The sequence below is a fragment of the Trichechus manatus genome, unplaced genomic scaffold (genome assembly GCF_000243295.1).
Source record: "Trichechus manatus latirostris isolate Lorelei unplaced genomic scaffold, TriManLat1.0 scaffold00002, whole genome shotgun sequence".
NCBI lineage: Eukaryota > Metazoa > Chordata > Mammalia > Sirenia > Trichechidae > Trichechus > Trichechus manatus.
The window spans coordinates 19,138,983-19,152,100 of record NW_004443938.1 but is presented as its reverse complement, the minus strand read 5'-3'; the positions used below and the strand labels follow the sequence as shown (position 1 = coordinate 19,152,100).

General features: G+C 39.9%; 1 protein-coding gene across 16 annotated transcripts in view; it reads right to left on the bottom strand.

Moving 5' to 3' along the window:
- The window catches only part of SYNE1 (spectrin repeat containing nuclear envelope protein 1), a 540,309-nt gene that overhangs the window by 248,365 nt on the left and 278,826 nt on the right, over nt 1-13,118 (bottom strand). For 15 of the 16 annotated variants that reach the window (XM_023728949.1, XM_004368822.3, XM_023728947.1 and 12 more), the window contains 6 exons: nt 12,102-12,458; nt 7,788-7,924; nt 7,165-7,342; nt 4,351-4,533; nt 1,404-1,547; nt 913-1,068 (listed from right to left, as the gene is read on the bottom strand). In XM_023728949.1, the coding sequence (XP_023584717.1) occupies nt 913-1,068; nt 1,404-1,547; nt 4,351-4,533; nt 7,165-7,342; nt 7,788-7,924; nt 12,102-12,458 (1,155 nt within the window). The remainder of the gene's footprint in view (nt 1-912; nt 1,069-1,403; nt 1,548-4,350; nt 4,534-7,164; nt 7,343-7,787; nt 7,925-12,101; nt 12,459-13,118) is intronic. The other variant, XM_023729005.1, reaches the window with a different exon arrangement.

Sequence of the window (13,118 nt, the reverse complement as noted above, 5' to 3'; positions counted from 1 at the left end):
TCAGAAGTGACTTGATGGCAATGAGGTTTTATGCATAGAATAAACATGAGTGAAAACATAAAAACTATTTATCTCAAGACCTATACAGTGACTTTTTCAATGATATTTTTTTTTGAAGACCCGAATTAGCAGCCCAGAAATAAGTCCACACTGAAATAGTGAGGCCAAATTAAAGAAAAGGGTGAATTAAAGTAGGTTCCCTACATTCTAAGATCTGAAATGCAAAAGTGAATTGTAGGGAACAAATATTACATAAAGCTCAAGACAGGTCGTATCTATAAAATTCAAGATGGGTCTTCGTTATAAATGAAGTCAGAGTGGGAGCCCATTTACTTTTTTTGAAGCGATTTGCAAAGAGATTCGTTACGTGAACTATTGCCAGCTTTAAGCACCACTCTAGCATCTGCTCTGCAACCCTAAATCAATATACCCTTGACTACTATATCATGATTATAAGGACCGTAAACAAATAAAAAACTGTATTATCCCAAGCTCATTCTATTTAGTCCACTAAAATTTAAACAGCTTTGAATTCATGTTTTTCTACAGTAATTTATTTCTGAGATTCTTTAGAACAACGCCTCTGAATTTTGTCACATTTCTGCTTTGTGTCTTTAGGATAAAATTTCTGTGGCACATATCATTTGGGTATTACTCTATTAAGAAATATTCTATGCCATAATAGAGATCTGAAGTCTCTTCAGTCTTTGTAACCTTCCTCACTCTCTTCAGACAACTCAGTTACGATGACGCAACGTAAGTGGTTAACCTGGATCACAAGGCTGGGGAACAGCACCCATATGCCTTATCCTGGTCTGAAGACACCACACCAGACACCTAGCACAACCCAAAGCACGACTCCAGATTGGTGACATGGTACCACATTCACACACAGCACGAGGCAGGCGTTACCTTTGTTACATTGCTTAGAGCTAGATACTGAGAAGACAGTTGCGAGACTCTGTGCAGAAAGCTCTTGCTGGCAGCTTGTCCTTCCCACAGCTGCTGAGCTTTCTCTTTTAGCCTGTGGAGCTGAGGCTCGTAGCAGTTTATTTCCTCAAGGACAGACTGAAAAGCACAAGCAAGTTACTATTAAGGGGCTGGGGAAAAGCACATCGCAGACAAAGCTGTGGCCCAAAGAACATGAAAATAAACACTGGCAAGCAATTGGTGTGCCCTGAGGCTTTGTTATTTCCAAGCTATACATAGTATAGCACTACAGGAAGGAAGCAAATCGTACCTCCTAGGAAAGTCAGAAAACAGAATCTGTCAGAATAGGGAGAAGATACACTCTATCTCAAAATAGCATATCTAACTCAAGGGAGCTCAGCATGCTTGTGAACGCAGGGTATACAGAGGCTGGAGATAAAGGTATGGTCAGATGGGGCCAAGGGTCTTATCACCTGGAGCTTCTGCTGCTCTCTCCTCTTTGCTGGCAGGTCGTAGAGCCGATTGCTGCTTTCCTGCACCATCTTCTCCGTTTTACTCAGCCAGTCCTGCACAGGTTCAGCACTGACTTCAAAGTCCTTCATTTGGATCTTGAGGTTCTACAAGGTTTTAGATACTGTTAGGGATCTTGGGACCAAATACATTTCAAAAGCACATCCAGTGTTCTTCACTTGGCATTCAAATCCTTCTACAGTCTGACCCCCATGCTCCCCTCCCTTGCTCCCTTGTTTCCAATGTCTAGAACATTCCACCCTCCACCTTGGCACCTGTATAACTTTTGAATATACTTTAAGAAATTTTTACAGATTTTTTTTTTAATTAACCTTTTTCTAACCACCCAGTCCACCTTAGAGATCATACCCTCTTCTAAACTTGTATCACATTTGCTGTTTATTCTAGTTGTTATATACTTTTTCATAGATTGGGTTGGATTGTGAATTTTCATCTGATGCATGATCCCTTATCTCTACAACTGCATTACAAGGCCCATGACGGCAGGACCTGTGTCTTACGCTCCTGGCTCATGGTACCTTGTAAGAACACTGTTAAATGTTAATCAATATTTTGTTGATTTTGATTAGTGATGAGACAAGAAGCAGCAAATGGTTTATGTTTACTGTATTTTTAATAAACAATTTCTTTATTCTGATTGATAATAAGACAAGAAACACCAAATAATGTTATATGCTTATTGTATAAGAATGCTGTAAATAATTTCACAGATACCTCTTAGGTTTTACTAGCTGTAAAATGTATTTGATAAAGTTTTATATGGTACCATGTCAGTTTAGCAATGGTGTCTACATCCGCCATATATATTACGTATAAAAATGCTAGATTGGGGTAAATTTCAATTTGTTATTTATGTACCCATGTGAACCAACTAAAGGCTTTTAAACTAATCAGCCCTGTAGGTGGTATAGGGTCTCTATGAGTTAGAATCAACTCAACGGCAATGGGTTTGGTTTTTTTTTTGTGGGGGGGTCGGTAGCATTGTCAAAGAGTGAGTCCATAAACGTTGGCTGAAAACTCAAAGCAGCAAGGACTGGGGGAGCCCATGGAAGAATGGCTGAAGCCTCCATCTGTAGCCAATCCGGGATACCTACAACGTGGGGAGAGTAATGTCTGCTGTACTCACCTCTGAGGGTGATGGGTTACCTATGTGAATGATCTGGAAAGGTAAAAGTGCTTCACAAATGTAAGCTGCCAAGGTGAATTCTACTAACATTTAAGCTTCATGAGGACAGGAATTTTGTTCTGTTTTATTTTCTGCTATATCCCCAGAGCCTAGAATAGTCCCTGGCAAATGGAAAGTGCTCATAAAGTATTTGTTGAATCAGTAAATAAATTCATAAATTCAAGGTGTTTTAATTTCTTGTTACTGGAGTCTCATGAAGTCACTAAAAAGGGAAAACTGGGGAACCATAATCAGGAATTTAGGTTCTACAAGATATGGGACCTAGGAACAGAGCATTAGGGGCTCCATCAGAGGTCGAATCCAAAAGGTTGGGTTCCTTGTGTAAAGAGTGCAGTCACACGGTCTGAGCAAGGGGCTGGATACCAGGAATTAAAAGAGAGCAAAGTCAACCAACTCCTAAAGCTACTCATTTACTTCCCGTCTACAAGGGTGTACAAGCCTCCCATTGAATGATCATTTCCTATGCTTTCCTAATTATCTCTCACATGGCTTCAACAATTATCTATAAACCCTCAAAGCCCACATTTATAGAAACAGCATTCATACATCACTGAGCCAGATGAGGAACCCTGGCTGAGGGTCGAGACAATGCCTTAGCACATAAGACATTTCACTATCTGGCTCTAATCCCCATCTCCAGTCTTAGCTGTCACTCTTCCTGCAAAATCTCATGCTAGTGTCCAAGTTGTCAAAGACCCCTAGTCAGCAATCATGAATCTGGCCCTGCACATTCAATTCCTTCTACCTGGAATGCATCCCAGACTTGACAAACTCAAAGAAAGTTTTGTCTCCAGGTTTAGGTAAAATTACACCTCTCTGGAAATCTTCCTTGACTTACCTATATTACATTGCAACTATCTCTTTATATGACTGTTTCCCCCTTTAGAACGTGAACTCCTGAGAAGAGGAAAAAGATTTAATCCTCTGTATTCCCATCACAGTGCCTGGCACATAACAGTCATTCAAGAAATGCAGAATGAAGCGAGGGAGGTGGGGAGAGAAGGAGGGAAGTAGGGAAGTAGGGAAGGAAGGAGGGAGGGAGGGAAGGAGGGAAGGAGGGAAGGCGGAAAGGAAGGAAGGAGGGAAGGTGGAAAGGAAGGAAGGAGGGAAGGAAGGAAGGAGGGAAGGGAGGGAGGGAGGGAAGGATGGTGTCAGAGGACAAAAATAATTGCATTGTGGCAGTAATTATGTTACAATGATAATAAATTCAGTGAACATTGCTTCTGGATAAAATGAAACGTGTATAAGCACTGTCTCTTTACATAATTCATTTAAAAAAACCTACTACTTGCTATTTGCATTAGGTATAATGTGCCTCTCATCCATAGCATTTTGCAGCCTTACATACCTATGTCTGTTCATTCTCCAGAACAATTTCCAAAATGAGGCATTTCAAATGAAAGGTTAGGTGATGTGTTTCAATGTAAAATTGACTGGTCCTGTTGGGGTGGGGCATGGGCAAGCCTGTGGCAAGAGGCTCAGCCAGGCAGGAGGATGTCATTCCCCACATTCCCCAAGTGGGGCTCACACTTCCAGCCCTGAGCTACTTCCTGCCGTCATCCAGCTATCCACTTACATGCAGAGGGAGGGCAAAAATCATTGTCAAGGGTACTTAGAACAATTGAAACTGTGGTTTAACTAAAAACACAAACAATGGCAACACCAACAACACAGAACATGTCCATGGGGCTGGCTAGAGATACCTCTAGGACAGATTCCTTTTGGTGGAGATTTGAATACAAATTCTTCCAGTCTTCTTTTGCTGTCTCAAGTTTGGCCTGGATACCTTTAGCTTTCTCTTCGGTCAACAGAGTGCTCAAGAGTTCTCCTTTAGATAACATCACATTTAGTTTGTGCTGTCCATTCTCACTTTCTGACAAAAATTCCTAGAAAGAAAAAGAAAAAACATGACTGACATAATAAAATGTTCTATGCTCAAAAATAAATAAAATGCTCTAAGCTCTAAAATACATTGATTTTTTTTTCTGTTCTCAATAAAATCAAAGAGAGGAGATCAACTATTTTTACTGTATATATTAAATGACTCAGGTCTACCTCTAATAGTCAAGTCATAAGTTATTTTGTTTATTCATTTAACCTCTGACTTATCCCAAAAAAGGTTGTGAGCAATCTCATAAAATATTAATAATGAGATAAAAATAAACAGGGGAGGATATGAGGGCCAAAGGAGAATAAAAGTTATAAAACAAAACACACACTGGTTAAGATTGATTTAAAAAATAAATGCCTTATGGTTCCATACAATTGGTGGAGCTGGGTTGTGACTTTGGCTCAGAGCATCCTAGCTGCCCAAGCAAAAGGGTCAACACAGTGAAGTACATGGCTCATAGGACCCATAGGAAAAAAACCAAACCATCCGCTCAGAAGAAGCACAGCTATCCCTAGAAAGAGACAAGCGGTGAATTTTCCTGGAGAGTCTTCCAAAAGGGAGTGCCGTTAACTGTAATAGACTATAAGGTTATTAATAGTTCATAAAAAAATAACTATAGAGGTTGTCTTTGTGAAGGGCAAGTCAATGACATAATGCCAAAGCATAATTCAATAAAGCATAGCCAAAGCATGCACTTTCTCATCAATTGCTTAGATCCAAGGATACAGTCTCCTTCTAGAAATATGGTGGATTCTATATTTTACAGTAAATGCCATTAATTTTTTTAAGTGCTTGAGAAGAAATGAAAAGCACATGCTAAATTTTATTTATTCTGGCAAGACACAGAAGAATAGATACTCTACGTTGTCTATTTAGATCAAAGGTACCTCACCAGGACACTTGTCTTAAGAGACCTTGTACATGGAAGTGTGCGGAGGAGGGGAGGGTCAGAGTAAAGGCCCAAGGCTGTCCTCAAAAATATTTTTGGATTCCTCCCACACAGATAGAGGTGACTGAAGCTCCAATGTTCCATGTGCTACTCTGGAGCAAAACTGGAAGAATTTTAAATGGAACACATTTTCAAAGCAAGAGTTATCTTTTTTAACTTTGAACTAAGTTATTCAAAACTATAAACTAAGCTATGAACTAAAAAATGTTGGTGTTGAGGGTGATATGTGGAATGTTACCATGAAGGTGAAGAAAAAATTTAGAGAAAAAATATATATAAAGTACACTTTACATAGCAACTCTGTGACCTCACTGCCTCCTTTACCTTAACTGTAAAATGAGAATAATAATTTTCTATACCTACTGCTATTGTGAAAATTAAACAAGGAAATCCACTGACAGCGCTCAGACACAACGCTTGTCACACAGAAAGAGCTTTCATTACTTCCATAACCCCACCATACATATGGAGCCCTGGTAGTGCGGTGGTTAAAAGCTCGGCTGCTCACCAAAACGTCAGCAGTTCGAGTCCACCAGCCGCTCCCTGGAAACCCTATGGGACAATTCTACTCTGTCCTACAGATTCGGTATGAGTTGGAATTAACTAGACTGCAATAGGTTTTTGATCATACATAAAGGAGCTCTGGTGGTACAAAGGTTAAGCGCTAGGTTGCTAACCAAAAGGCTGGCGATTCGAGCTCACCCAACGGCTCCATGGGAGAAAGACTTAGAGGTCTGCTCCCATAAAGATTACAGCCAAGAAAACCGTATGGGGTAGTTCTACTCTGTCATACTGGGTCACTACAGTCGAAAATCAACTTGACGGCACTTAACAACAGCAACAACATTACACATACAGGTTCCTGGGTGGTGCAAAAGGTTAATGTGCTTGGCTGCTGAACAGAAAGCTTGGAGGTTTGAGTCCACCCAGAGGTGACTCAGAAGAAAGGCCTATGGATCTACTTTCGAAAAGTCAGCCACTGAAACCCCAATGGAGCACAGTTCTACTCTGATACACATGGGGTCACCATGTGTCAGAACTGACTCTACGGTAACTGGTTACCATACATAAAAATATTGTGCATTTATGTGAATATACTAGCTTCTCTTTGAATACACAATTAATTATTTCAAGCAGGGCTTTATTTGAAATTTGAGTTGCTTAAGCAAAACTCAGAGCCCTTGTGGCGCAACGATTAAGTGCTCGGCTGTTAACCGAAAGGTCAGCAATTGGAACCCACCAGCAGCTCCTCGGGAGAAAAGACCTAGCGATTGGCTCCCGTAAAGATTACAGCCTAGAAAACCCTATGGGGCAGATCTACTGTCATATAGGGTCACTATGAGTAGGAATAAACTTGGCAGCACACAACAACAAAGCAAAACTTAAGGAGCCTTGGTGGTGCAATGGTTAAGCATTCGGCTACTAACTGAAAGGCTGGTGGTTCAAACCCACTCAGTGGCTCTGAGAGAGAAAAACCTGGCAATCTGCCTGGAAAGCTTATGGGGCAGTTCTACTCTGTCACATGGGATCACTGTGAGTTGAAAATTGACTCAATTGCATCTAACAACAAAAAGAAGCAAAACTTTAGTTATGCAAAGCACTTATAAAAAGATATCTAGAGGCACCTTTCTAATCCAATTCAGTACAGTTATTATAATTAATCGATAACATTCTTACCTGTATTTTTTGAAGGCTTGTTGAAACTTCACTAATATTTTGAGGTATATCAAAACATTTGGCTGTAGTAATTTTCGCATTCACTAACCACTGCTGGAAGTCCCTAAAGGCTTTTCGAAATCTTTGCTGTAAAATCTGTTCTTTATTCTGGCAGCCCTTGGATGCTTGCAAACAAAGACTAAATCCATGATTTGAAGCATTTAATGGAAGGAGAAAATGATAAAGTAGATTAAAATAATGTTTGTTAGAATCAGCTGTTCTCAGAATATGCACTCACCTTATTTAGTAACATATTTAATGATTAATTCATTCATATTATTATTAAAATCACATCTTAAAATAAACAAACCTCTAACTGTTTATTTAAGGTTCCTAGGTGGCTTAAACGGTTTGCACTTGACTACTAACCAAAAGGTTGGCGGATGGAACCCGCCTAGGCACCACGGAAGAAAGGCCTGGTGAACTGCTTCTGTAAAGATTACAGCCATGAAAACCTCATAGAGCTGTTTTGTTCAGTAATACATGGAGTCGTCATGAATCGGAATTGACTTGATGGCAATGGGTTTGGTTTGGGTAACTGATTATTTCATAAAATAATTTGAACATGTAAGGGTCATGCTCACCAGTTATATTCTTTAATCAAGCCAGAAACTTTTCCACTGTATGTACTTAGGTCTCTGGAAAATCGGCAGAGTTCATTCAGCTGAGACTTGAGATCTTCAGTCTTTGGCTCTGCTTTTTCCAGAGCATCCAGGATCTCCTAGTAAGGAATTAACAAGACAGAGAAGCAAGCATTTAAAATGTGGAATTTACATATCCTCATACTATTGATGCATATATTATATTATAAATTATTAGTAAAGAGGAACCAACACAGTAGAATCAGTAAAGAAATACAGCCTACTTTCAGGATTCTTCATGGCAAGCAATATAACTGGGCTGATTTGCATCCTTTTCTAGCAATGGGTAGGCATCCCAGCATCAAATGAAATCAAGTGATCAAATGATCAAGCGCTCAAATGACTTGAAGTGGGACAGGAGAAAATAGCCTAAATTGTTTAAAAAGAGGCTAAGTAGGCCATGGAGAGACATGTATCCGGTTTAAAGGTAAAGGGAAATAATTTCAAAGAAAAGCGGTACTTATTTTGGGTTAAAAAAAGCAATTGATTTCATGCAGTTCATAGAGTTAACTTTCCCATTAAGAATTTCTTGTAATCCCCGGGTCTAATTTAATTAGTAATTCATTCACTTCATTGTTTCCTCCCTATAGTCATCAAATATTTGCTAAATGTCTATTATGTGCCAAGCAGGAGTCCCTGGGTGGCGCAAATTGCTAAGCACTTGACTAGTAGCTGAAAGGTTGGTGGTTCAAACCCACCCTGGAGTACCTTGGAAGAAAGCCCTGGCGATCTGCTTCCCACAGGTCTCAGCTTTGAAAGCCCTATGCAGCGGTTCTACTCTGCACACAAGGGGTTGCCATGAGTCAGAATCAACTCAATGGCAACTAACAATAGGAACATGCCAAGCAGTTTGCTAGATTCTGGGACCCCAATATGAATAAAGATATGACTCTTTTACTTGAAGAGCTTACAATTTAATGGATGAGAGACACATGAATATTCACAGGCAGACTATACATGATCCAAAACAAAGTCTTGGGACTTGACAAGTACTCCTCTGGAATCAAGGCCATGGTCCCCTGAGTTACATACAGAGAGGGCTTTGCAATCCAAGCTTCTCCTCATAGGCTTGTCTCAAGGAGTAAATGTGATCATTAATGTCAAATACTTAGCACAATTCCTGGCACACTGAAGGTGCTCAATTAGAAAAATCAGCAGAGAAATGGATCCCAAATATTTAAATGGAACTGTGTGGACAGCAGTATTGCCAAGGTAAAATAAAAATAATAATAATTGAGGAGGGGGCAAAAAATGAGCAACTACTCAAATAGATGTTGCTGTTTTTATTATTACTCTCAGAGGTATTTATCGACACATGGCCAGGATTTGTAGAAAAACCACATCCCTCAACAAACCAGGTCTGTGTTGCATTCCCCATCTGAGTAAATGGCACCACTGTCCTCCCTCTGATTTAAATCAGAAAACCAAGCATCATCTGGGCCTCTCCCGTTTCCCTCCTCACTCCATGCAAGAGATAACCCGGCTAGTCTATTCCGCGGCTTGGATGGCTCCTTGGATCATCTCCCCCCTCTATGTATCCAGACGCTCACCACTTCCATTGACATCTTCACCATTTCTTTCTGGGATGGTCCATCTCCTCCTAATGTGACTCCCATTCTCTGGTCTCACCTCCTGTGTTTTTCTCACTCCTCTGCAATTCTGCACCTCCATGCTGTTTCACCACCTCACGGATCTGGTTCATTTGTAATCATACCTCAAGACTCAGCTCAGGTAACAACTCCTGTAAGGATTCACTGCCTCTTTCCTGCCTCTTAGGGGCTTCTCATCTGAGGGCTACCTGTCTGGGTCTTAATCACCATATTCATCAAAAAAGAGCAATCCCACTGGTTTTATACTTGTTTGCTTTTCCACCTAGACTGTGATCTTGAGAGCAAGGATAGGGTTCTCTTGGTTGTTTACTTCTTTGATTTAGCTCAGTGTCTGGGCTAGAAGAGTCTAAAATATTTTTATTTACAAAAGTAATAAATAATGACTAAGACGTTTCCCTGTGAAACTCCAAACTGCATTAGCAACCAATATTTTACACCATGGAGCCCTGGTAGTACAGTGGTTAAGAGCTTGGCTGCTAACTAAAAAGTCAGCAGTTCGAATCCACCAGTTGCTCCTTCGAAACCCTATGGGGCAGTTCCACTGTGTCCTGTAGGGTCACTATGAGTTGGAATTGACTTGATGGCAACAGGTTTGGTTGTTTATTTTACACCATATTGAACCTTTTATTTAAGGGAGAGCATCATGAGAATTAAAGAAACTTATCACATAAGAAATCAATAAAAATGCAGAGATTCAAATCAGTCACTTACAAATTGGTTGATATAAAAAATGAAAATCTTTTGATTAAAACTTTACATTTAAAGAATTCCATGACTTATCATAAATTAAAGCATTTCAGTGGAATCTTTCATTATATAAACATCAGACCAATATATCTGTTTCAGCTAAATGCTAGAATTCATTTTGTTTTTCTAAGAGGTTATAAGGCTTAAACAAACTGCTATATTTCCAACACTAATAACCCAATCGACATTAAGATAAATGAATATTGCCAACACAATGAATACAATTTTTTGCAACATGATTTTACATACTGGATACATGATCATTTGTCATGTTTTAAAGGATTCTGGAGTACCGTTATTTAGTTGTAGAAGAGAAAACAAATATTTGTGAAGGTCTGTTATTATGATGATGGTTAACAATGAAAAAGCCTTCCTAACAGAAAACAATGCTCTGAGAACCCTAGCGAATTTATTATTTTGTAAACATTTTCCTACGCATTCATTGTAACTGAAGTATTACCCCTGTTTTTTGAAAAAAGTGTCATCATTAGAAATAAGAGAAAATCTGAATATGAGAGGCAACATGGGTTGTCTTCAAAGGCATGGGCCCCGGAGTCAAGTCTGGTGCGGGCTGTAAGCAGTGCACTGTCATCTTAGAGCTGTTAGTACAACTAAAGGCCCATCTTTACTGTTGCGTTGCCATGTGTGTCTTCTGTAATCATCACCTATTATTTTCACTAACAGTAACAATGCAAAAAACAATAGCTCAGAATAGTAAAGTAATATAGGTATAACCAAATAATTAAAAAAAAATATTTTTCTTATTAACGGCAGGAAAACCAAAAGGAAATAAAACAGCGTAACTGATTTTTTTTTTTTTTTTTTTAATTTCAGAGTGAATAATACTGACCACATGGAACAATTACTAACTTCTTTGTTCCTGTTTTACAGAACTGATTTCTACTCTTCATTCTGGAACTCTAAACCTAAAGGACAGGAAAGGCATCAGAAAAAAAAAACCTAGGAACACTATAAATAGTATAAAAAGATGACTATAACGTTTTACTTTGTGGTGGGCTGGATTTGTTTCAAAACTGAATTTGAAATGAGACAATGCTAGAAATACTACATGACTTTCTGACTGGCTGGAGCTGGAGCTATTCTGAAATGAATATAACATAAATAGAAACAGAGAAGTTTACTAAACTTCCTTTTAAGGACATCCACCATTCAGAGCACTATAAAACTGTAAATATTAAAAATGGCTTTCAAAGATGCTACTTAACCGTAAGGGAAAGAAATAGGAGTTCAAGCCTCTGCCCTTTTATGCTTCTCTTTCTTGCATTCTGAAAGAACTGCCTAAGTTGGGGGGAAAAAAAAAAAAAAAACAAACAAACCGGGAAGGCAACCAGTGAGCGTGAGGTAGAAGTCCTGTTAACGGGATAATTCAAGTTCAGCTGTCAAATCCACACACAGGAAAGCTAATCAGGGTGAAAAGAATTAGCTGTGCTTTAGAAGATTACCAAATGTGTCTTTCAAAGCTGTAAATTCAATCATTTAATAGTTGGAAATAGTTAACTGGCAAGAACAGAGCTATGACTCCCTGGCTATTTATGCCCCTGCCCAAAGGTCATGTTTCAGACTGCCTGGCTGAAGGCAATATCAAAGCCTCTGACACCAGAGGAATGAAAGTGTAATGTCCCCACCGATAACTGTTTCCTCCAGTAAATAACAACTCCTTCTCCCCCATGTCTTTATCTTCTCAAAAGTTTGATTCATGAGGAAAGGAAACAGATCAGACTTTGGAAATTTAATTAGACAATGACTTATTTCTTCCAAGCCTGAACACTGCATGGTTTTAGTTAGCAAGGAATTTTTTTTTCTTGTTTAGCAACAAGGGGACCAAATAATTTTCTTTTTTTAAGCATAACCTCATATAGAAAATAGGAAGGCAACTTACTTTTCCTTTGTGCCAGCATGCCACTAGCTCCTTATCCGTGTTCTTGCCCTCCAGGAGGGTTAACTGCTGAAACCAGGTTTTCAGGAGGGCACTGAACTGTCCCAGGGCCTCCTCGAGCTGAGCCACTTGGCCTGAGAACTCCTGTTCCGAGAGGGCCATCTGGCTGGCCAGGTTCTCCAAGCTGCTCCTTGTCTGGAATACAGTGTCTTCCCACTGCTTCCAGTCGGCACGCAGGGCCTGCATCTCCGCGTCCATGAGCTCACATCCCCTGGCACTTGTGTTCTGTTTCACGGCTGGAGCCAGCGACTCCACTCTGCTCAGGCGGCTTGCACCAATCTCTCTGGAATCTATCAACTCCTGCAATGGAATATCACCATGGTAACCAAGGCGCCTGTGAGTCACTTGGGCTGCAAGCTTCCAAATGTGTTCAGAAGGGGACCCTGTCCTGCGAGGAAGTTTTAGCAAGCTTGCCGTGCTGCAGGAACCAGAATCCACTTATCCACCCACCACCAAGTCATAATAGCAGGGTATCGTCATCGGGAGAGGGAGGGCCTGTGGCAAAGTAACCCGAGGATTTGCAACATCCTAAAACAGACTAAACGGGACCCTGAAATCAGGCACTGCTTGAATATGTGAAAATGTTTTGATAGTGATTTAAAGACTTGCCCGTATGTTTTGGCCCTATAAATAAGCGAATCCATACATTCCCTCTAAGTTGCAAGGACAAGTGAACAAGGATAGGAGCAGAAAATACTCCGCTCGTGGTCTCCACCCCATTTTCATTTTCTTCCTCCACAAGATGGTGGCTTAAATCATACTCTCATTCTACCAGGAATCAAGCCCCCCCATCATTACAAGTAACAGGGCTAAGACAGCCCTACTCAAATACTTTCAAATTCTTCACTACCTTCAGTAAACATTATTATAGCTACGAAAATGAAAAATTCACAGACAGGGAATTGAAACTTCAAACTACTCTTTAGGCTGGATTCACTATTACCATTAATTTTATTATTT